Here is a 22,244-nt window from a genome sequence, read left to right on the forward strand (position 1 = left end):
TTATTTTAATTGTTTAATAAAATATTTAAAACACATTGTTATATTAACCATCACCCTAATCTTAAAGTTAATTAATCAGAATGTTTATTTTTGTTATCTGAAAGTTAATTATAAAGCAGTACTTAACCTATTAACACAATAAAATTTTAAGCTAACTTGGTTTGTAATTAATTAACAATTAAATAAGTGCTTAAATATATTTCCCATGTTTATAATATATGTTTAACCCTTTAACTTCTTTAATTTTTGTCTTTATAAAATTTATTTTGTTAGGTTTCATGTCAATTCTTTATTGGAAAACAAATATGGTATTACTAAATAATAAAATATTTGTAGAAAGAGCAGTATCAAAACTTTTAATTTTATAAAAGTTCTGAAAATATTTTCACTGATTATTTTATATAAAATAATAGACATAAAACAAATATATTATGGTAAATGCACACGCCAAATACCCAACTTTTAAGTGATGTGATTAGTACCAGGTCAAAAAAGCCAAATCAATTAAAATTTTAAAAAAGAAAACTATAAAATAGTAAACAACCAAAACTATAAATAATTAAGAATAAAGAAATAAAATAAATAAAAAAATGGTGATTTCATGTTTTAATTGCGATATTCACGTGCTACACGCTACTTTTTGTCATGTTTTAAGATTTTCTAAAGACAACTTATTTAGAATATTAGTTCAATCCAATCAAACATTGACATTCTCCTAAATTTTAGTTTTAGATTCAACTCATTAACTACTTCTCACCCCTTTAATCGGTAAGAAAATATTATAATAATTTTTTTTTTATAAAATTATTAACTATATTTCTTTGGGAATTATAATTCAGGAAGATTAATATCCATTATTATATTTTTATTAAAATTAATTTAAAACTGAAAAAAATGAGTAGAGTTTATTAAATAAAAAAAACCTTATAAATTTTTCTTAAAAATAATATATTAAAGATATTGCTAATCCTTTATACTTTCATGTCCCCATTCAAATCTGTTCACTAAAAACCTAACAAGAATATTCTCTTCATCATCCAAGTTGCTTATCTACCATTTCTTCACATATTAATATTCCAAAAATTATTGTAATAAAATTAAAAATAGTTGTTGTTCGATAGATTTAATGTAAAAGAGGGAAGGGTAATAGAGTAATTAGGAGGAAAAAAGAGGAGGGTTTTAAAGAGGGAGAGGAAAAGACGAAGGTATCCCTGAATCGATGCTCCTAAACCATCCATTAAGTGGTTCTCTTCTTTCCCTTTCACTCGCTACTTTCCTTCTTTGCTGCCTCATATCACTCTTCTTCTTGGGTTTCTTTCTTTCTTTCATTCTTTCTTCTCATACAATTTCTAATTTCAATCTCGTCGTCTTCCAAGCAGCAAACCTAAGAACCAAAAATGGCTCTCAGACTGAATCCTCTTCCAACCCAAACCTTCGCTCTTCCTCAGATGGCTAGCCTCAGATCTCCCAAGTTCCACATGGCTTCCACCCTCCGCTCTGGTTCCAAGTCAGTTCTCTATCTTTCAGATCTTCTTCTCTTAACTCAATTCATGCATTTCTCCTTTTTTTTTTCACTTTCTTCATTTTTCACTCTTTCCTTTTTCTTCTCTGTTTTTTCCATCTCTCTGATGTCTCAAACCAAACCTAACAACTTTGAAAACCACGCTATATGCTGATGCTTTGTTTTTTTTTACTTTGTTTTCGAATTCACTTTTTTATTTTCTCCATCAACTATTCTTCGCACAAAATGTTATTCCACATGTTTCTTTTTGCAATCTGATGGATGAGGTGGAGTGGTTCAATTTCATACAATACACACACTGTTGGGTTTTTTTTTTCTTATTTTTCGTGTTCGTGTGCGCGCGTTTTTTCTCGGGGTTGGTGGGGATTGGTAAGGGATTGTTTCAGTCTACCAAAAAGACGATTTGTGTTTAGTGATATAGATTCTGCTGTTCTCTGTTTCTGACTTTTTTTTTTTTTGTTTTAGAAAATTTGGGCGTCTTCAACCTATTTACATTTATGTTTTACTTTCCCTGTGGGAAATTGTTGTCTGGTGATGACAGTACTTATTACTTAATTTTTGTTTTCTTTCATTGTTGGGCTTTTTTTTCTTCTTCAGTTTTGAGTTGAGTACATGTAAAACTAAGGATATTGGAGCTTGCTGCGTCATTGTTATCTTCTGTTTGATTTCATATGTGGTCTCTGCTTTTTAGCCTATATTTTGGATGTTAGTTTGATGATTGTTGCCAACTTTTCACTGATTATGATTATCTTGATGTGGATGAATTAAAAAGAGTGGTAACAGTTCCGGCTTGTTAATGGCTTTTTGAAAACTGTTTTTGCGGGTTGCTTGGGGTTTTTGGATGGAAATTTGAATAACTTAGGAATGTAGGCGTGTTGGGTGAAACTGTCCATTTGTGACTTGTTAGGTGTTTGTGTAGATCGGGATGCATGTGCGCTAAATTATGAGCCATGCACATGCTAAGTATGGATACTAATTGGGTATGCTCAGTTACGTAACAGGTGGTGCATAATCTTTTTATACAAAAAAATGGGTGTCCAATGCTGCAGCGATGTGATCATGACTATATTTATCTCGATATCAACTGGTCCTACTTTATTTGCCAAAAATGACACCATTTCACCTAATTGAAGTGACAATTTCCCCACCATTCATCCTTACTCCAGACCTGTTAGTGTCTCTAGTTTGTTTCATAGACATGGACATCTATCTTGCTGCATCGAAACTGATTTACTGTTTGTAGGAGACTTTGCAAACTGCCGATTATGTAAAATAGTCATTTTTATTCTTTTGGATATTGGTGTTCATGAAATGGTATAGGTCTGTATCTGTGTGGATTGTACGATTGTTGTTGCTATTAACGGTACTGTTCACTCTGTAGATTAAATTTACCAGCATGATCATTTGAGAAGTTGCTGTATTATTTCTCTAAAAGTCATTTGAATTTTTGTAGAGAGGTTGAAAATATTAAGAAGCCTTTCACGCCTCCGAGAGAAGTGCATGTTCAAGTGACCCATTCTATGCCTCCCCAGAAGATTGAGATTTTCAAATCGTTGGAGGATTGGGCTGAGCAGAACGTCTTGACTCTCCTTAAACCTGTAGAAAAATGTTGGCAACCACAGGATTTTTTACCAGATCCTTCTGCAGATGGATTTGACGAGCAGGTGAGAGAACTGAGAGCGAGAGCGAAGGAGCTTCCTGATGATTACTTTGTTGTTCTGGTTGGGGACATGATCACGGAGGAAGCCCTTCCTACTTATCAAACAATGTTAAATACATTGGATGGAGTTCGTGATGAAACAGGCGCTAGCCTTACTTCCTGGGCAGTTTGGACTAGGGCATGGACTGCTGAAGAAAATAGACACGGTGATCTTCTTAATAAGTATCTTTACTTATGTGGACGAGTTGACATGAGACAAATTGAGAAGACAATTCAGTACTTGATTGGATCAGGAATGGTAAGATCTTATACATCTTCTGTAGTTTATCTTGGCCTTCAGCGATTGTAGTTTTCATAATGAAACATACTCATACTTGCCGTTTAACAGATTCTATATTTGGGCCGGGGTTGAACAAGGGCCTGAAATATAAATTTTATTACCTAATGCATCGAGATGTATTAATGTGTTTCTGTCAGCAAAGTTATACACATGAATGCCATTGACCTATTTTAGGGTCTACCTTCTAAAAATGAAGGTCTAGATTAAAAGAGTAGGATTCAACTTTCTTGAAATTCCTTATAAATTTTTCTACTAGTACTTTTAGGTGTAGAAAAAATGAATAAGTTTCTCTACAAACCAAAATTAGCTTATGCATAAGTTAAAAAAAAAAGAAAAAAAAAATCTTTTAGAGAAGCTAATAGGAGAGAGCTTCTACAAAATAGCTGATGCATAAGCTAATTTTTAGCTATAATGAAACTCATTTTATTTCATTTTTCTTATGGAGATGTTTGTGGAGAAGTTTATGCAAACAGACCGTACATGACATACAGCATTAATTTGTACATGACATACATCATTATTTTGCACTTCTCACTTTTCCAGTATTGTCCTTGACTGATTGATATTGATGGATAGGATCCTCGGACTGAGAACAGTCCCTACCTTGGTTTCATTTACACTTCATTTCAAGAGAGGGCAACCTTCATATCCCACGGAAACACAGCCAGGCTTGCTAAGGAGCATGGTGATATAAAGTTGGCCCAGATCTGCGGCATGATTGCCTCGGATGAGAAACGCCATGAGACTGCATACACAAAGATAGTGGAAAAGCTGTTTGAGGTTGACCCTGATGGAACTGTTATGGCGTTTGCAGACATGATGAGGAAGAAAATTGCCATGCCAGCTCATCTTATGTATGATGGCCTTGACGACAACCTGTTTGATAACTACTCTGCTGTAGCCCAACGCATTGGGGTCTATACTGCCAAGGACTATGCTGATATACTTGAATTTCTGGTGGGGAGGTGGAAGGTGGAGGATCTAACAGGACTATCAAGCGAGGGAAGGAAGGCTCAGGATTACGTTTGTGGGCTGCCACCAAGAATCAGAAGGTTGGAGGAGAGAGCTCAAGCAAGAGTCAAGGAGTCATCAAAAATTCGATTCAGTTGGATTCATGACAGGGAAGTACTACTCTAAATGCACCAAGGGGAAGCATCGTGAATGTTCCTGGAAAACCATTCTGAGAAATGTTGAATAGTTGAAGATTCAGTATGTCATTTTTTTAATTCTCTTTTTGCCTTTTTTTTGGTCTGTTATATGTCACTGTAAGGTGAAACAGTTGTTCTTGCATGGTTCGCAAGTCACGCAATTAGGGGCAACTGTAGTATTAGAAATGCTATTTTTTGTTTCCCTTTTATTTGTGGTAGTGATGTCTGTTGAAGCATAAGCAAAACGTTTTTCTATGGCAATTTTGATGATAAAGAAATTTAGTTCTTCCGTGGTTGGATATATTTCTACATAGTAGAAGTTAGTTTGATGATGGTGTAGCGACCAAGTCTTGCTTATTTGCCATCTTGCAATAGGATAACTGAGATATGCTCCCTTTATTATTGTTGGCCAACTGAAATATGCTTCACTAACCAGATTAATTGTCACTACGGCTACCAGGCAATCTTCTTGCGTGTGATTCTGTCAAATGATTACATGTAATTTTGGTGGGATATTATGGTCTGTTACTATATTCATGTATTCATATTTGCATACGCTACGTTAATGTGAGAAGCACGCAAACAAAAATTCTGTTTTTTTATATCTTAACTTGTGTGTTTTACGTTAATGTTTTTTATATGCTTAAAAATATTGGAAAGATGTTTTGTTGAGGATTTAAATTTTTCCATATTATAAGTTCTTTAAAGTATATTTTCAAACTTTATCACTCAGAAACGTCTTTCTCTATCAATTAATTAACCCCTCTTTTCCTTTTCCACTTAAGGATCTTGAAAAATGAAGCAGGTCAGAGTTTGCTGGCTATGGGGAAACACTTTTACCATTTTCAAACTATTGGGTTTGTCAGGGCAACGCGTCCATGTGATCCTTGTACTCGAATTGAGATCTCTTTATAGCTCAACTTCTCTGTTGTTGGTTTACAAGCAGCTCGTGTTCTGTTTTCCTTTTCCCTATTCTTTTCTTCGTGCTCTTGGATCAACCTTCTGCATAACCATCATATCAATCCACGTCAACAATCCATTACCGTGATGTATTTATTGCATTTCTTGACTTGCTACGAATCCAATGTATGTTATTTTTAGTGGTTTTTTCTTTTTTTTTTTAAAAAAAAATTAAGGGCGATTATTATTGCCCACCAAATTATTATTTTAAATAATTAACGTTTGAACTTAAGAATATATTCCTTTATTTTAAAAATAGAAATGTAGACAAAAATAGAGTTTTGTTTTTAATTTAAACTTTTCTAAATTGACTTTTCAAAGTTAATTGTTTGGAAGAATCTTACATTTAAGTTTTTTTGTTTGAGTGAAATTTAATTTTATTTCGGTCAAGTTTTCTACGAGGTTAATATTTTGATATTAAGGTACTCTTTCTATTAGACAAACGATGAGAAGAAAAGTAATCCAATGAATTTAAAAGAATAAAAGTAGGTTGTTTAGATTAAAGAATGAATGAAAATATTTGAAGACAAAGTTTGTAAATGATGTAATGGGTTTATTAGATTTAAAAAATGTTTTAATTGATAAAAATAGATTATTGTTAATTTATCTTTTATAGAAATTTGATATAAATTTAAATTTAAGTAGTGAAAATTATATTAGAATAAAATTGAATTTTTTATTTATAATAAAAAAATTAAAATTATTATTATTATTATATAAAAAGTATAAAATAAAATGTGTTAAAAATAATCTAATGAGTTAAAAAAATTATGCGATACTGACATAAAGAAAAAAGAAATGAAAAGTCAAATACGAATAGTAAAGAATAATAAATTATCATAAAATAATATAATAATTTTCAATATAATATCATCAATTTAAAAGATATGTTTCGAAAGTTTTTAACATTCTTCAATAAAACAATAATTAGTAAGGAAAATATTACTTTTTTTTTTGTTATACAATAACATGTGAAATGATTTGGCTTAATATTTTTTTTCCTTCGAAAGAGGGGTCATATTCAAAATAGTTCTACCTTTTTTAAAAAGCAACAATTGTTTTCAACTTTTGAAAAAACTATCCAAATTAATCTTTTTCATTAACAGTCTTAAAAATTTAATATCGGAGTTGTCTCCCTGGGCTAAAATTAATGACGTGTCAGTGTTAAGTAATTACGTGGCAATGTACTGTGCTATGAGAGAGGTTAAAAAAATTGGGATTAGGGTTAGAAGCAAAATCGCGATTTGGGATTAAACATTCTGGTGTAAGCTTTGTAAATTGGGGTATCGTTCAAGGTGAAGAACAAACAACGAATTGAAAAGCGTAACTCAGGTTAATATATTATGTTGTTATAATTTTGTGAATTTTTATTATTGTTTGTTTATGATCGCTGTCACATTTTGGGGGGTGGGTTAAAGTGTTTTATGGGAAAAGTTGTCGCTTTTTGAGGGTTGATAGTGGTCCCATAGGTCATAGTTTAACTTAATTTAGTAGTTCCCGTTTGCAATTGTAGGGTTCGGGTTGGGATGTCTGATGACATGTTTCAGGTAGTGGTCCACCACGGTGGGACCTTGATAAAAGAAGTGCCCTTTAAATATATAGGTGGGGAGATAGCTTATTGGGACGTTGACCCCGATAAATGGTGTTATTTTTGAATAGTAGGTTCACTTAAACATCTAGGTTACATTCAAGTAACAGAGTTATATTACAATGTTCAACATGTATTACATAAGTTGTATGATGATAAAGAAGCTATGAACATGATGAAAGTGGCTAATTATTTGGGGAAAGTAAACCTGTATGTTGTACATAGGGTGGACAATCCAGAGGTAGTAGAAAATGATGTGAATGAGATTCTTTACTTATGTGAAGGACTTGCAGACAATGGTGAGGGTAGTGGGGTTGGAGGAGAAGCACATGTTGAGGGTGGTCATGAAGGAATTGGGGACCAAGAAGTTGAACAAGGCTGTTGAGGATGGGGCATTGGACTTGTCAGGTGGAGTGGATGTTGGGGTTCACAGTGAGGGTGCAGTGAATGTTGACAATGAGGTTAGAGTGGAGGTTGAGAATGAGGGTGGAATGGAGGTTGAGAATAAGGGTGGAGTTGAGGTTCATACTGAGGGTGCAATGGAGGTTGAGAATGAGGGTGTTGAGGCTTCAATTGAGGTTGACAATGAGGGTGTAGTGGAGGTTAAGAATGAGTATGTTAAGGGTCGAGTTAAGGTTGAGAATGAAGAAGAAGTGGAAGTTGACAGTGACGTTGGAGTTGAGGTTGATAATGTTGGTGGAGTTGAGGTTCACAATGAAGAAGAAGTTGAGAGTCAAGAAGAAGTGGAAGTGGACAGTGAGGATCAACCAGGAATGGATGATCTAAGTGGTGATGAATACGTGGATGAAGATAGTGATCATGAAGACAGTGATGATGAAGCACAAGAACAAGGAAGGGGTTTGTCAGATAGTGAATGAGAGTCTGATGTGCTCTTAACGCCACAAAATAGTGGAAGTGAGGAGGATGGCATTGAGGATAGAGTATGTGTTGGTCCCTTTTCAAAGTATGCAAAACAAAAGTCAATGACAAATTATAGGTGGGAAGTGGACACTATATTTAGCGGTAAGGATGAGTTTAAGGATGCCATTAGAAGGTATGTTGTTCATGCTGGGAGGGCTCTAAAATTTGTGAAAAATGATAATCATAGGGTGAGGGTCAGATGCATGGCTGGCCAATGTAAGTGTCCATGGGTAGCTTATTGTGGGTATTTGCCATCACATAAAATTTGGCAATTGAGGAAGATAATTGATACTCATACTTGCAGCAGGCAACTTAACATTAAACTAATGAATTCTAAGTGGTTGAGTCAAGAAATAGATAAGTCTTTAGTTGACAATCCTAATTTAAATGTGAAAGACATACACAGTAAAGCATTAAGGAAATGGAATACAAATGTGTCAATTTCCAAGGCACGAAGGACAAAGTTAATTGCATCAAGACAACTTGAAGGAGATTTCAACGAACAATTTAAAAGGATCTATGACGATGGACATGAGTTGTTGAGGTGTAACCCAGGGTCAACAGTGAAGGTTAAAGTTGACGCTAATAATGGTGACCCAATCTTCCAAAGAATATATGTTTGTCTCAAAGCTTGTAAAGACAGGTTCATCAACTGTAGGCCGATTATATGTTTGGATGGATGTTTTTTGAAAGGTCAGTACAAGGGGGAGGTGGTTACTGTTGTTGGTAGGGACCAAAACGAGCAAATGTTACCCCTTGCCTATGCAGTTGTAGAAGTGGAAAACAAAGACAGTTGGACTTGGTTTTTGCAGTTATTAATTGAAGACCTCAGGGGAAATGAAGTCTGTGGGAGGTGCACGTGGATGTATGACCAGCAAAAGGTAAATGTAATCCTCACATTATCATATAATTTATGCTTTGTTAAAGGTGTATGTTTCAATAATTATTTCATGTGGGCAGGGATTAGTGCCAGCTATCCAGGAGCTTCTTCCTAGCGCAAAACAAAGATTCTGCATGAGACACCTCTATGCCAATTTCAGGAAAAGGTTTTGTGGTCAAATATTGAAGAATTAGATGTGGAGGGCTGCCACATGAACATATCCCCAGGCTTGCGATAGAGAAATGCTGAAAATTAAAGAATTCAACGTTGAAGCATACAAATACCTCATAGGCATTCCCCCAAGGTAACCCATTGCCCATTGCATGCATATTTCAGTCACTCATGCATGGTAACCAATTTTGGAAATTTTTGTGCAACAGATTTTGGTCAAGAACCTACTTGGAAGACGCATTACATGAAGCATTACATCAATGTCAACAAAATATACAAAAACATGCCCACCTTGCCCACCTAACAATATCAACCTAAACAAAACCTTAAAATCACGAGGTTTTGAGGTTCAGTGCAATAGAAAAAAACAAAGCTACAACTAAAAATTTCATCATTTTCTGCAAGCCCTTCACTAAATTTTCCAGATCATTAATCCTCTTCCTTTGCCTCCCAATTGTACAGTCTTTTTCATCAACGTCTTCTTCAGAACACCATTTGAAAAAGTTATATGAGCTCCCACTTGAACAATGACCCTGTTATTCACCAAGTCAAGGAATCTATCAACAAATGCATAAAGTGAAGGGAACATAAACTGAAAACGGTATACTTAAAACCTTGTAATGAGGACATCCCCAAAAACTTCTGCCACCATTTTTGGTAGTTCTCGCGACTTTGGTTATAGCAATATCACCACAGTAACAAATAGGAATCAACCCACCTCCCCTCCAACCGCCACCATGGGACGAACGCGAAGATCCTTTGCTCAATCTATTGGAACAAGAAGAACACCCTTGGGAAGAAGCCATTCCTAACTCCTCACAAACCCTAACCCTCTTTTTTAACCTCTGTCAAAAAAAAAATCCCACCTAATCTATTTTTTTTCTTACAATTTTAACCTCATTGTCATGCAATCGCTTAACATTGACAGCTAATCAAGTTTAGTCCATGGGGGCAGCTACAACGTTAAATTTTTTACTAGGTTAGCAAAAAGGATTAACTTGAACAATTTTTTCAAAAGTTGGGACCAATTGTTACTTTTTAAAAAAGGTAGGACTATTTTGAACACAACCCTCTTTCGAGGGACCAAAAGAGGTATTAAGCTGAAATGATTTTATGCAATTGATCATACTTTATTTTACACTAGAATTGGTTTCACTTGGGAGATTCTTTTCAACCTTAAAACACAGGAAATCGATTATAATATGAGAGAATCATGTTTCTCTATACTGGTTTATCTTTCTATCTCTCCACTCTTCTACATTGGTTTCTCTATTGTATTCTCTACCTCCTTACTCATTATATATACTTGTTTTTCTTCACAATTTTGCATGCATCCATAGTCATAGTGAAAGCATCATAAAATTTTAAAAAGAGTAAGAGAGATTTATGTGAAAAAAAAAAAGATATGGGTAAAACTGTAAAAACAGAAATGATGATCTGACTTTCTCTTCTCATTTTTTTCATTCATGCTCAGATAGGAATCTCGCACTCTCCCTCAAGTCTGTTTATGCAAATTCAGTCTAATATCTTAAAACAAACATTTCAATTACTCACTCACACTTCCTCGCTCATAGTAAATTAGTTGAAGCAAACACAACCTAAGTGAATATAACACTGGATGAAGATCTCCTTAAGAATGACACTTTTTATGTTTAAGTCACTCAATGAATAAACGAATAATTAAAAAATAAATAAAGGGTTAAATATGTTTTTAGTCCCTATACTTTGAGGCGATTTTGGTTTTAGTCCCTCTTTCAAACTAAGGTACAATTTAGTCCTTCAACTTTAGAAAACTCTGGTTTTAGTCCTTTTTACCAAAATTTTTTAACTTTATTTGTTATTTCAAGCACGTTTAATTATAGCATTTGGATTGTTTACACTATTTGACACATTTTTGCTTCAATGTTAATTGAGAAACGCGTTTGAAACATCAAATAAAGTTAAAAAAATTTGATAAAAAGGACTAAAACCAGAGTTTTCTAAAGTTGAAGGACTAAATTGTACCTTAGTTTGAAAGAGGGACTAAAACCAAAATCACCCCAAAGTATAGGGACTAAAAACATATTTAACCCATATATAAATGAGTATCGATAGACTAAGTTAAAGTAGGTATTTTCATTTTGAGTAAACTATTAAATAAACTAAGTTAAATATGATTTTAATCTCTAAACTTGAATGCAAAATTGAAATTCATTTATGTTTAAAACCTTGATACAATTTGATCTTCAAACTTTAAAAATGAATAGATATAGTCCTTCAAACCCAACTGCGTAATTTTTTGAGTTGAACACGTTTCAGGTTGACATTTGAGTTGTTTACACCATTTGATACATTCTCACTCAAATGTCATTTTGGAACACCATTTAACACGTAACAAAAGTTAACATCAATGGATTAAAATGACTATATTCATTCATTTATTAAATCTAGGAATCAAAATGTATCAATTTTGGGATATGGATGAATTTCAATTTTGTGTATAAGTTTAAATACTAAAATCATATTTAATCTAATTAAACTTTGTGACATTATCTTTTAGTTAGATATCTTATTAGGTCATTATGTTGTTAAACCTTGTGAAAAATAAGTCAAAACTTAAGAAGGGAGAGTTAAATTATGTTTTAAAACATTTTAAAAGTTTCGCATTGTGTTTGATATCAAATAGTAAGGTGGTGGTTTTAGATTAACAAACTATTGGTCTAAAATATTTTCTACAATTTGGTTTGTAAATCTTTTATTGTAACAATAATATGAATGAACAATGATAAGAGAAGGAAAAAAGTTACTATATAATGTTTATTCTAATTCATCTAATAGTTCAGACTTTAGTTTCACTCTATAAACTACTACTACAAATTATAGACGAAATATTATTTATAAACATAACCATTATCGGCTAAAAGACAAGTACTATTTGAACACTTAATCTTCCTATTTAAAAACCTAAAGTATTATTTTGATCATAACCATTCATGGCTAAAAATCGAGTATTGTTTGAACCTTAACCATTCTTGGCTAACCCATAGAATATTGTTTGGAACACAACAAATCATGACTAACAGATAGTATTGTTTAACAATCACTCTTAGCTAAAAACAAATAAAATTAGTAAAAGGATGTTATCATAGGGATTGTTTCGGGTAAGGCGTTGAGGTCCCTTACTCAAAGCACTCCAAGCTGTCTTGAAGGCTGGATGGGCTTCCTGATGGTCCTCCATCATCCAAGTTACGTTGTTCGCTCTCTCTCCTTCTTGTTGCCTTGTGGGAGGGTAACTGTTAAAGACACTCCAACGCATAAGTCAATGACTTTGCGTAATAATGTTGTAATAAAAATGAGTAATCAAAATTAATTACCTGGCCTCCCTTGTCAAACATATATTTATAAATCTTATAATGGACTTACAATTAGGTCTCACCCAATAATTACCAATAGATGACTTTCATTATTAGTAATAATTTCCAATTAATTATTATTATTCTCATTACTTGTCCATTAATAATTGTTATTACTCAGATTAATTATCAATTAATGATTGTTTCGGACCAGTCTATCATTTCCTCGTTGGATGGTCGATCGCTTGATCCTTAACTGACCAGGTGGTCATATAGTACACAAGCCCTCCAAGCCCAAGCAAACTCTTTATTGGAAGAGGTGCACATGGATTAATGTGAACTTGAAAGAGGTCGTTCGCGTTGTATTCAGGAGTTTGTTTTTTATGCGCTTTAACTCTTCATTCCTCACTTTCTCTATTTTTCCCGATCGATGAGCTCTAGGAGTTCGTTGGGAATGTTCCTTAGGCCACATAAATGATGATGCAACAAGATTTGACTTTAGAACGTTCCTCACCAATCGGCAAGCTCTAGGAGTTCACTAAGAATGTTTCCTAGGCCGCATAAATGATGATGCAATGAGAGTTCACTTTGGAACGTTCCTCATCGATCGATGAAACTTAGCAGGTGTCAGACCACACTGATGTTGGTGATGAGGCAAATCGAGCAACCACGACTTGATGTTAGAGTCGACTATACAATGACACTCAACCTCATTAAGCTAAGATGAGGAAAGACTGTTGATACCGGCATAAACTCGTGCCCCCTTCTTCTAGTGTCTTTTCTACTCGTAATTTGCTTTGAATTAGCTAATAATATGGATTTCTTAGCAATCTAAGGACCAGTAACTTTACCCCCTTGCAAAACCACAAGAAAAATAGAGAAACATCCTCTTTTATGAAAAATAGGAAAGAAGCAGCTAGCAAAAAGTTTCTCATTCTACACATCATAGGAGATGATTCCATCATTCTCATTACATGATGTGATCAAGTAGATGTCAAGATCATAGAAACTCAATTGAAGAGATTGAGCTGATGTTGAAGGAAATCTTTTCTTCGAACTTGCATTTGAACTTTGACTATAAACTAGAGTGCATCCATTGTTCAAAGGTGATGATGAAGTAAAATCAAAAGCTATGAATTGTTCCCAGGGAAATGAATTATTATGTTATGATCTTCATCCCTTTCGAAAGGAAAACACAATATCATTCTTGCATTAGATATTGATATATCACCGTGCAAGCACTGTGTTGAGGAGAAAAATATCACACAGGGATTAAAACCTTCCTTCATATTACTGTGAGATGATCCACACTTGTTATCTAAGGCTTTAGATAAAATTTCCTTTTCTTTGTTATACATCCCAAGTGATTTCTCAACTTCCTTTAGCAAATCCATGAGCACATTAATTACTGAAAAGATTACCCAAAAACTAAATGGGGCAAGCTTAGTGAGAATTATGTGTTTCCCATGAGACAACCATCGGATGAACTTGATTGCACTGAGAATTTGCAATTCATGACACCAGAATTTCTAAATAGTTTAAGTTTCAACCAATACCAACGAGTTTGGCAACAGTTATGGCAATGAGATTGGTGTTTGAGGTGGTGGAGATAAAGGTTTTTAGGGAGAGGCTGAGTGAGCAATGCAAATTGTTCAACACCGAAGTATCTAGCGACGACGAGGGTGTCGAAGGTGAGATCAACGGTAGAGATGCAATGCGTGTGTCAACACCCTTGCTTGCCACAATTGGGTTTGATCTCGGGCTTCTATAGCACGACGTAGACTTGTCCGTTGTACAAGAACTAGAGCAACAACAAGGAAACCTCGTACTCGACCGAGTTTGCCGGGATCACGCCGAGGGGACAAGCAGCGGAGGCGGTGCCGGCTTACGAAGCAACTGAGGTTGAGACCGGGTGGAGAATCGAGGTCGTAGAAGAATTTATGGGTGGAGTGATTGTTTTCCACTGTATCGCTCGCCTGGTCCCTTGTGGTTATAGGGGGATGTTGTTTGGCCCTACGGTGGGTGACAAAATGTTTCGGGTAAGGCGTTAAGGTCCCTTACTCAAAGTACTCCAAGTTGTCCTGAAGATTGGATGGGCTAACTGCTGTAAATCCCTTTTTCATTGTTGAAAGCTTTTAAACTCAAATAGCTTCATCATCTTTGGTCTAATAAACGTGAATGTAGAGTTGCATTAAATGCACTCCATGCAATACTAAATGCCAACTTCCTCTAAGTAACATCACAATAGGTGATAGTGCTTATTAGTATTAGGTAAAATCTTTTTACTCAAAATGAAGTAAAACTAAAGATTATGCGTATTAGATAGTTAGATTAAAGTTGACATATGCATGTGTTAGGATGGTTGTTGGAACAAAGCATCTTTAATGTGTATCCCATATAATATTCATATGAACTGATACTTTGTGGAAATCATCTAGGTAAACAAAAGTGAAGCATTCCCGACAACACAATAATAAACTCAAAAAGAATAAATCTTAATTTAAATCTAAGGATAAAAACGTAATTTCAAATTTTAGCAGGCAACGAATATCCACGGGTTGGGTAGTATAATACTTGCACTAGATCCATTTATAAGCGAGTATTAAAATTTTCACTGCCTGCAACATGTAGATAGTAAATATCTGCAAGTATCAACTATCTCTTTTTATCCGTAGATATCTGCGAAAGTGAATTTTTTTGTCATCCCTAGTAAAAAATTCTCTAAAATGCATAATTTAGAATATTATTATACACATTTCAAAACATGATTAAATATCTTATATAATAATCGTTACAAATCGTATAGTAAAAAGAAATACATAAAAAGAGGATGAAGAGCACTCCAAAATGCATAATTTAGAGTATTATCATACATATTTTAAAATATTTTAAAACATGATTAAATATCTTATTTAATATCATTACGTGAAAAATATTTCAAAATTTATATTAATTACAAAATAATGTAAAACAAACACCATTTACATAATTTAGGATATGACATTTAAAAAGCTTTGGAATTTACAATCGTAAATTATATTTCATTATTTTTAACATCATAAGGAAAGAAAAGGAAAAAAAAAATGAAATTTAAAAAATATGAAAAGTGCATAATTAAAAGCATGGGGTTAGAAGGAAGAAAAAACCATTTTCCCATGTCTAAAAATCTACGTGTATAAAACAATACCCATCGGGTCTTAAATCAAGTTAAGGCCCATCATGTAATTGCTGCATCTGAATGAGAAGGAGAACGATAAAAGAGGAAACAACCAAGCATCTGAAGAAACAACAAAAGAAGGTATCGAAGGTGGTTCGAGATTTGGAAATTGAATCCCTAATTTGGAGAAACCTGGTCCAACTCCTGTGGAGGAGTGGTGTTTCAATCTGCATGATCTCATAGTGAATTGTGTTGTGTTCAATCCGCAGAGTAACAATGGGGAAAAATCAAGCCTACAAAGCTATGCAGAGAGCCAGGTTGGGCGGTGCCTCCGCCGGCCCCGACGAGATTGAAGACGGCATGGTTTGTACCCTTCCATACTAACCCTAACATAATCCCTATCTTCTTCTGCCTTTACCCTTTCCTCATCACGGATCTCTCCTTGTGCTACGAAACCCCTACAGCATTTCTAATCGTAGTTCACCACATGATTATGAATGTCTTTGTGCTGGATTTTACACTGTTGAACTATGTTTGCCCCGCAATTTACTGTATTCGTCAATTAGTATGTTGCAATCTCAAATACGATTTCATCCCGAATACTAATTTCAGAACATTTCTGATTCTTTCAATCGGGAACTCTTTGGTTTCAAAGCATCGGTCCTCAACGCGAAGTCTAGAACTTGCTCTTTTAGACTAGTATTTACTCATTTGGACTCGTTTTCTGGGACTATTTCCAGCTTCCTTACAAAATATTGTGCAAATAAATTGGGGTGGAAAAGTTGTCCGATGCTTTAACTTTGCTGGGAAAATATAACTTGTGCATTGATACTTTAAAACCCTGTTTGAATCACAAATTTTAACCTTTTTTCTTCTTTTTTAGTTTAATATATTCTCTACAAATTTTAGTTGTTAGTGGAAGTAAACATTCTCAATACTTAGTTCAAGGTTTTAAGCTGCGTTCACACTAGGGGGGTCATTGCATTTCATAATATTGCAGAAAGTTGTGAACAAATACAGCTCATGTGGTTACAGTTGTGGTCGCATTGTACTTAATATACTTAAAAGCCTTTGCCTTGAGGTAGAAATCATGATCACAGTCCGTTTTCGAAACATTAATACTAAGTGAACAATGAATTGGAACTTCATGTACCGGGATCTTTTATCCGAGAACCTTGCATAACTATTCTGGATTTCCTTTTTTTTTTCTGTTGTTGATGTGATCTGGTGGAAAATTTCATAATTGAGGCATATACATTATTTGATGGGAACACTTCCTATGATGGTCTTCGTTCTTCTCGTGTATTATTATGGTACAGGATAAAATGCTTTATAATGCTTGAATGTTGGATCACTTCTATATTTCTCTTTTACCCTGGAGCGATATTGATGAGGACAGTCGCAGGTGGATGGTTCATTTCATTCACCAGAATGGCATGCAGCACGTTTGGCTAGCCTTAACACCTCTCATACCATTACCTGGGAAGAGTACAAAAAGAAGCAAAAGGTAATTTTCTGAAAACCTTGAATGTTCTCTCTCTTCTGCATTTCTTAATCAGAATGAATTGATTTAAAAAACATCAATTGAATTTTCTTGCTGCTCAATCTTATCCAAGCTACATACTCTAGCTTTTTTTATTATTTCAATCCATGTCATTTCTGGTTTAAATTTTGTTTCAATATATCCTTATTTATAGCAATTATGCATTACTATCTCTGTATTCAATTTGAGGGTTGTTTATCTCATCATTCAAGTGCTCTACTACTGACTTCATATATTAGACAATTGTGAATTGTGTCTGAAGTTTGGCCCATTTTCCTAAACAAACTTGTTTATTTTCCCTTTCCTTCTCATGTTTTGATTACAAATTTTCTTTCGTTTTTTTTTTCTAATATAATTACATTTTGTTTGAAAGCCCATGTTTGTCATTTGGCATTCATTGTACGATTATTAATTTTTATTCCTCATTGTATCGCAATGGTTATACTGTGCTCAAGTTCTTTTATAAAAATTAATCACGCCTCATTGGGGAACGCTGAATATGATTTTTTTAATAGTAAATTACATTTCATTACCCTAAGATTTGTAAACTGTCAGCAAACCCCAAACATATCCAATACCCGCTCCACAAATCTCTTAACATTTGATTGGCGACAGACTTAAAAGTGTTAAGTATTTACAGAACTCAAACTTTCGACTCATTCTTAATTATTTGCTTTGATCCTTAACCCTTTTTTTATTGCCTTAGTCCTAGAGCAATTTGTTTATGAAAATCCTCTATGCCACTAATTTGACCTTCAAAGTTAACCTTGATTGCATTATCATGATGGCATCCCATGCCATGTTAGCAAAAATAGCAAAATCTTGAATATTGCCAAAAGTGTCACAAGAGCATATGACATCATCAAGGACTAAAACGAAAAAAAAAATATTTATAGGGCCAAAATAAACATGTAACTTATTTGTAGGGACTAAAAGCAATAGATGATGATACACAGACACATATATAAAGGACTAAAGATAAAAATGACATTTATATGGGCTAAATTAAGAAGGTAAACATATTAGTAAGGACTAGACGTAAAAAGCAATTTATTTAGAAGGACTAAATTCATAAATAGCTTTTATAAAGCATTTTTGAAGTAGAATAAAAAATAGGTCCAGTTGAACTTCGAGTTTTTTTTATAATAATAGAAATTATGACAATTGAACGAGATTAGAAAAAGGTAAATCATGTTAATGTTTGCAATGATAATTTACCAATTTTCAAATGAGTGATTGACACCAATAATGCTAATTAGAGGTTTCAAAATGGGAAAATTGAAAATCCAGTACATATAGGCTTGGCCAAGCCAAGACAAAGAGGTGTAGCCTGGCGATAGCCATGTTATTGTGAGAGAGATTATTCTCTACCCAATGGATTGAGAGAAACCCAAGACAAAATAAAACTTGAAAAACTACGTTGCATGTGTAGGCTTTCTTTATAATTAGGTGTATTTGTTTCTTCTGGTCTCAATCGCTCATTCTGAAAATTGGTTAAATTATTCATTTTTAACATCAACATCATTTACATTTTTTTTTAATCTTATCAAAGATGGTTCATAACAATCAACTGCACCTAGTTTCTTCTACATTAAGTATGTTATTTTTGTTTAGTCCTTGCAAATATTTCTTCTTTTATTTTTGGTCCCTATAAATATGTTACTTTTTTTTGAGTTTCTGATGACATCGTATGTTGATGCAACACTTTTGGCAATGTCAGGATCGTTAATCTGCCAATTTTGTTGATGTTGTAACTTGTATGTGGTGATGTCATCAACATTTTAACTTTAACAGTAAGATTGATGGAAGGAATGATTTCCAAAAAACTTGGGAGGACTAAAGTAAAAAAAAAAAAGTAAATGACCAAAAGACCGCTCTTTGCAAGGATGAAAAATGTAATTAAGCCTTCTCTATAGACAAGGATTTTTAGATTATTATCTTATGAAGTTTTCTTTCTGGAACTGAATTGATTTTTACATTAAATTAAAATTTGCGTAACCTGAAAACATTATAAAGAAAATAGAGTTCATTTTTGTATTTATTTTAGGTCTATAGAAAAAGGATATACTATATTCATTGTTTTTTTTTGTTTCCTATTTTGGATTCATTAATTTAATTAACTAAATTCTGAGAATGTTATTATTTCTCATGTTTATGAGACGTGCATTTTTCTCTTTATATGGCCAAATGAAAGACTACTCGCTTTTGGTTTTTTAGAGTATTGTTGCCTGTTTTGTGTCTATTTGGACTAGTTTCTTCATAAAGACTTCGAGAAAAAGAAAAATAAGAAAAATGAAATTGACTTCTCTATAAGTTAAAATTAGCTTATGTGCATAAGTTAATTTCTAGAAGCTCTCCTGTATAACTTCTCCAAAATTTTATTTTTAACTTGTTCATTAGCTAATTTTAGCTTATGTACAAGTTGTTCTGCGTTAGTCTTTATGAGGAAGGCAGGTCGTTGTCATTTGATGATAAACAGTACAGAGAGGTTATTGTAATGTTTAAAAAAGAGGGAGTTTTTTGTCATTTGGCCGCACCATAACTAAGAGCCAGCCTTGTAAGCTAGCTTTACTATAGCCACTTTGAAAGCAAGCCATTAAGGACACTTGCAGTCTTCCAGCTAAGAAACTTTATCTTTCTCATTAGCTAATTAAGGGGCCATCAGGTATTATCTTACATGCTTTTCTTAGTATATGATTGTTTAAGTCACTCCCTCGTCCCCTGAAAGCCATGTATGACCGTGCTCATTCCAAGGAAATATTTGCCAAAGATTTGCCTCGTTAGGTTATTTTATAGCTTCTTTGTGGTGTACGGCTAATATATTCTGGATTTGCATTCTTTCCCCTACTTTACTAGTTATTTCCTAAATATCAATGCTTATCTTAATACTCCATGTATCAATTTTCTAGGTCAATAAACAGTGTTTTAAGTTGTGTTTGTTCACGATATTATTTATTGAACTTTATTTGTATTTTATATACTAGGAAGAGGAAATAAAAAAAGGGGAATTGGAAGCAGATGCAGATAGGATGATGAGAGAGTACAGAGCTCAACTAGATGCTGAAAGGGCTCGTAAGCTTTCCCAAGGAAGAAACCACTCTAGTAGCAAGTCTAGACATTCTAAAGGTATGTGTGGTAAAGTTATCTTGTGTTGTGCTAGTACTTAGCTTTTAATTTGCTAATTTTGACTGCATATTCTAATTGGCAGATAAGAGGGACAGAATTTCCAAGAAGCACAGCAGCAAAAAGAGAAAGGTGCTTTTTAATTCCGAGGACATTTATGTTTAACATGGATGAAATGAAAACTTGTTGAATTTCGTGTTTTTGTTTGCAAATTGGGAATAGCTTAACTCTCTCTTTAACTTAACTAAGAGCTAGTGATTTTGTCTTTGCTTTTAGTTTTCATTGACCATGCTTTTGGACTAAATATATTGAAGGTACAAGTTGCTTGCATTAATGTTAGAAATTTTTGGAGGCTTCTGAGTCTTCTCTTTTAAAATTTTTAAAAGGATAAATACGAAAATATTCAGATATTTCAGTCATTTTCAACTTTCATGTGTAAAATATTAGTTTTTGTGGAACGCACGCTTCAAGAGGATTTACAAAATAAACTAAAATGAACATTGAGAATGGCTGAAACATCAAGGGGGTTGTTTGTAATATACCCTATAACATATTTTATCTTCTTGAGATCTGGACTGAAGGTTATGATGAAAATTGTGATTATTTTTTTTGTAAAAGAAATTGATGTTTCATTGTTGCATCGTGTGTATGTGCTGCTTGTTTGTCAATTTTCTTGTACGATAATAAAAATATTTGTAATTAAAAACTTAATTAATGTAACTTGTCTCAAAATGTAAAGCGGTTGCTAAATTTTATGTTGAAGTTAGAGAAAATGTGTACATAAGAAGCACTTGTAGAAATTAATATTTTTTTGTTAATTTTTATAATGTTGTAATTGCACGGTAGGAGCATTTATAATTTGTCATCACAGTAATTACTACTCATGAGTAGTTTCTTACAATCATTGAATCAATAAAGTTAGTGGTAAAAGAATGTTCACACATATTACAAAAGAGTAGGCACATTATTTAACGTTATAGATGTCTATGCTTGACATTAACATTAACTTGTGTAAATGTGCGGCTGACTGAAGTCGTTGGTTTCAATTAATATGTAGCTTCTCTTGGATTGTTATTTGCGTAAAACACCCGAATCTTAAATTAGTACTTTGTTCAAACAATGTTGGTTGACACTTAATGTATCCGTTTGTTATGAATGTAAGCTTTATTATGTATCATCTTTACCTCTACTGTTGTAGCATTCAAGAAGATCTTCTGCATCTAGCTCCTCTTCATCATCTTCATACTCTTCCAGTAGTGATGAAGAAGAAAGAGGATCAAGGAGGTCCAAGTCCAGGTCTAAGAGGTCAAAGAAGGAAAAGAAGCCCAAGTCAAGAAGCAAGGATACTGGAACAGATAGTGAAGATAATGGCCCAGTTCGTCTTTCAAGATTCTTTGGGAACGTCAAGAGTTAATAGTGTCTGAATACTTGGTCATGTATCATAAAATTATTTTATGCAAATTGTACACTGTGGGCAGCTTCACTCTTATGTTCAACTTATTCTTTCTTAACAGATTTGTAATCTTGTATGCCATTTTGCCTTTTTCAGAAAGGATTATTGTCTTCTATCAATGTGTGAGATGGAGGAGATCTTTGAGTTTCGATGACTATAAATTGAATTATAGCGTGATGTTTAACGGACTCAATGGAAAGGGAGGGAATACAGCACTAATTTGCCATGATTTATTATCGTTCAAGACGTGCTTATATGTGTCATCTTAAAATTATTTTAATGGTTTTATAACAGTTTTAAATTTGTCGTTTAATCATGGAATATTTATTTCTTTTACAAAGATAGCTGTTGTAATAATAACTGTCACCTGGTTAAAAGTTTAAAATATCCTGAAAATTAGAAAAAAAGATGATAGCTGGTAAACAAGTTGTCAAACCGGTAAAGGA

General features: G+C 33.6%; 4 protein-coding genes across 5 annotated transcripts; all 4 read left to right on the forward strand.

Annotated features, from left to right (window-relative positions):
- Window positions 1–1,251: 1,251 nt before the first annotated feature.
- Window positions 1,252–4,971, forward strand: LOC106768998 (stearoyl-[acyl-carrier-protein] 9-desaturase, chloroplastic). Its single transcript, XM_014654430.2, has 3 exons — window positions 1,252–1,507; window positions 2,976–3,480; window positions 4,099–4,971. The coding sequence occupies exons 1-3, from the start codon at window positions 1,398–1,400 to the stop codon at window positions 4,657–4,659; spliced, it is 1,176 nt and encodes a 391-aa protein (XP_014509916.1). The 5' UTR covers window positions 1,252–1,397; the 3' UTR covers window positions 4,660–4,971.
- Window positions 4,972–7,514: 2,543 nt separating this feature from the next.
- Window positions 7,515–8,096, forward strand: LOC106765988 (protein Ycf2-like). The gene has a single exon (XM_014650749.1). It carries the CDS (start codon window positions 7,515–7,517, stop codon window positions 8,094–8,096), a length of 582 nt encoding a protein of 193 aa, XP_014506235.1.
- A 105-nt stretch (window positions 8,097–8,201) lies between these two features.
- LOC106765989 lies at window positions 8,202–9,213 on the forward strand. Its single transcript, XM_014650751.1, has 2 exons — window positions 8,202–9,020; window positions 9,100–9,213. The coding sequence occupies exons 1-2, from the start codon at window positions 8,202–8,204 to the stop codon at window positions 9,211–9,213; spliced, it is 933 nt and encodes a 310-aa protein (XP_014506237.1).
- A 6,475-nt stretch (window positions 9,214–15,688) lies between these two features.
- On the forward strand, window positions 15,689–21,980 carry LOC106769391 (protein FAM133B). 2 transcript variants are annotated; one of them, XM_014654997.2, is made up of 6 exons: window positions 15,689–15,820; window positions 15,949–16,042; window positions 17,085–17,186; window positions 20,207–20,348; window positions 20,431–20,477; window positions 21,544–21,980. In XM_014654997.2, exons 2-6 carry the CDS (start codon window positions 15,956–15,958, stop codon window positions 21,757–21,759), a joined length of 594 nt encoding a protein of 197 aa, XP_014510483.1. In that variant the 5' UTR covers window positions 15,689–15,820; window positions 15,949–15,955; the 3' UTR covers window positions 21,760–21,980. The 2 variants fall into 2 exon arrangements, with proteins under 2 accessions (XP_014510483.1, XP_014510484.1); XM_014654998.2 differs by having other exon boundaries at window positions 15,723–15,829.
- The last annotated feature ends 264 nt before the right edge of the window (window positions 21,981–22,244 follow it).

The sequence above is a fragment of the Vigna radiata genome, chromosome 7, assembly GCF_000741045.1.
Source record: "Vigna radiata var. radiata cultivar VC1973A chromosome 7, Vradiata_ver6, whole genome shotgun sequence".
NCBI classification, from domain to species: Eukaryota; Viridiplantae; Streptophyta; class Magnoliopsida; order Fabales; family Fabaceae; genus Vigna; species Vigna radiata.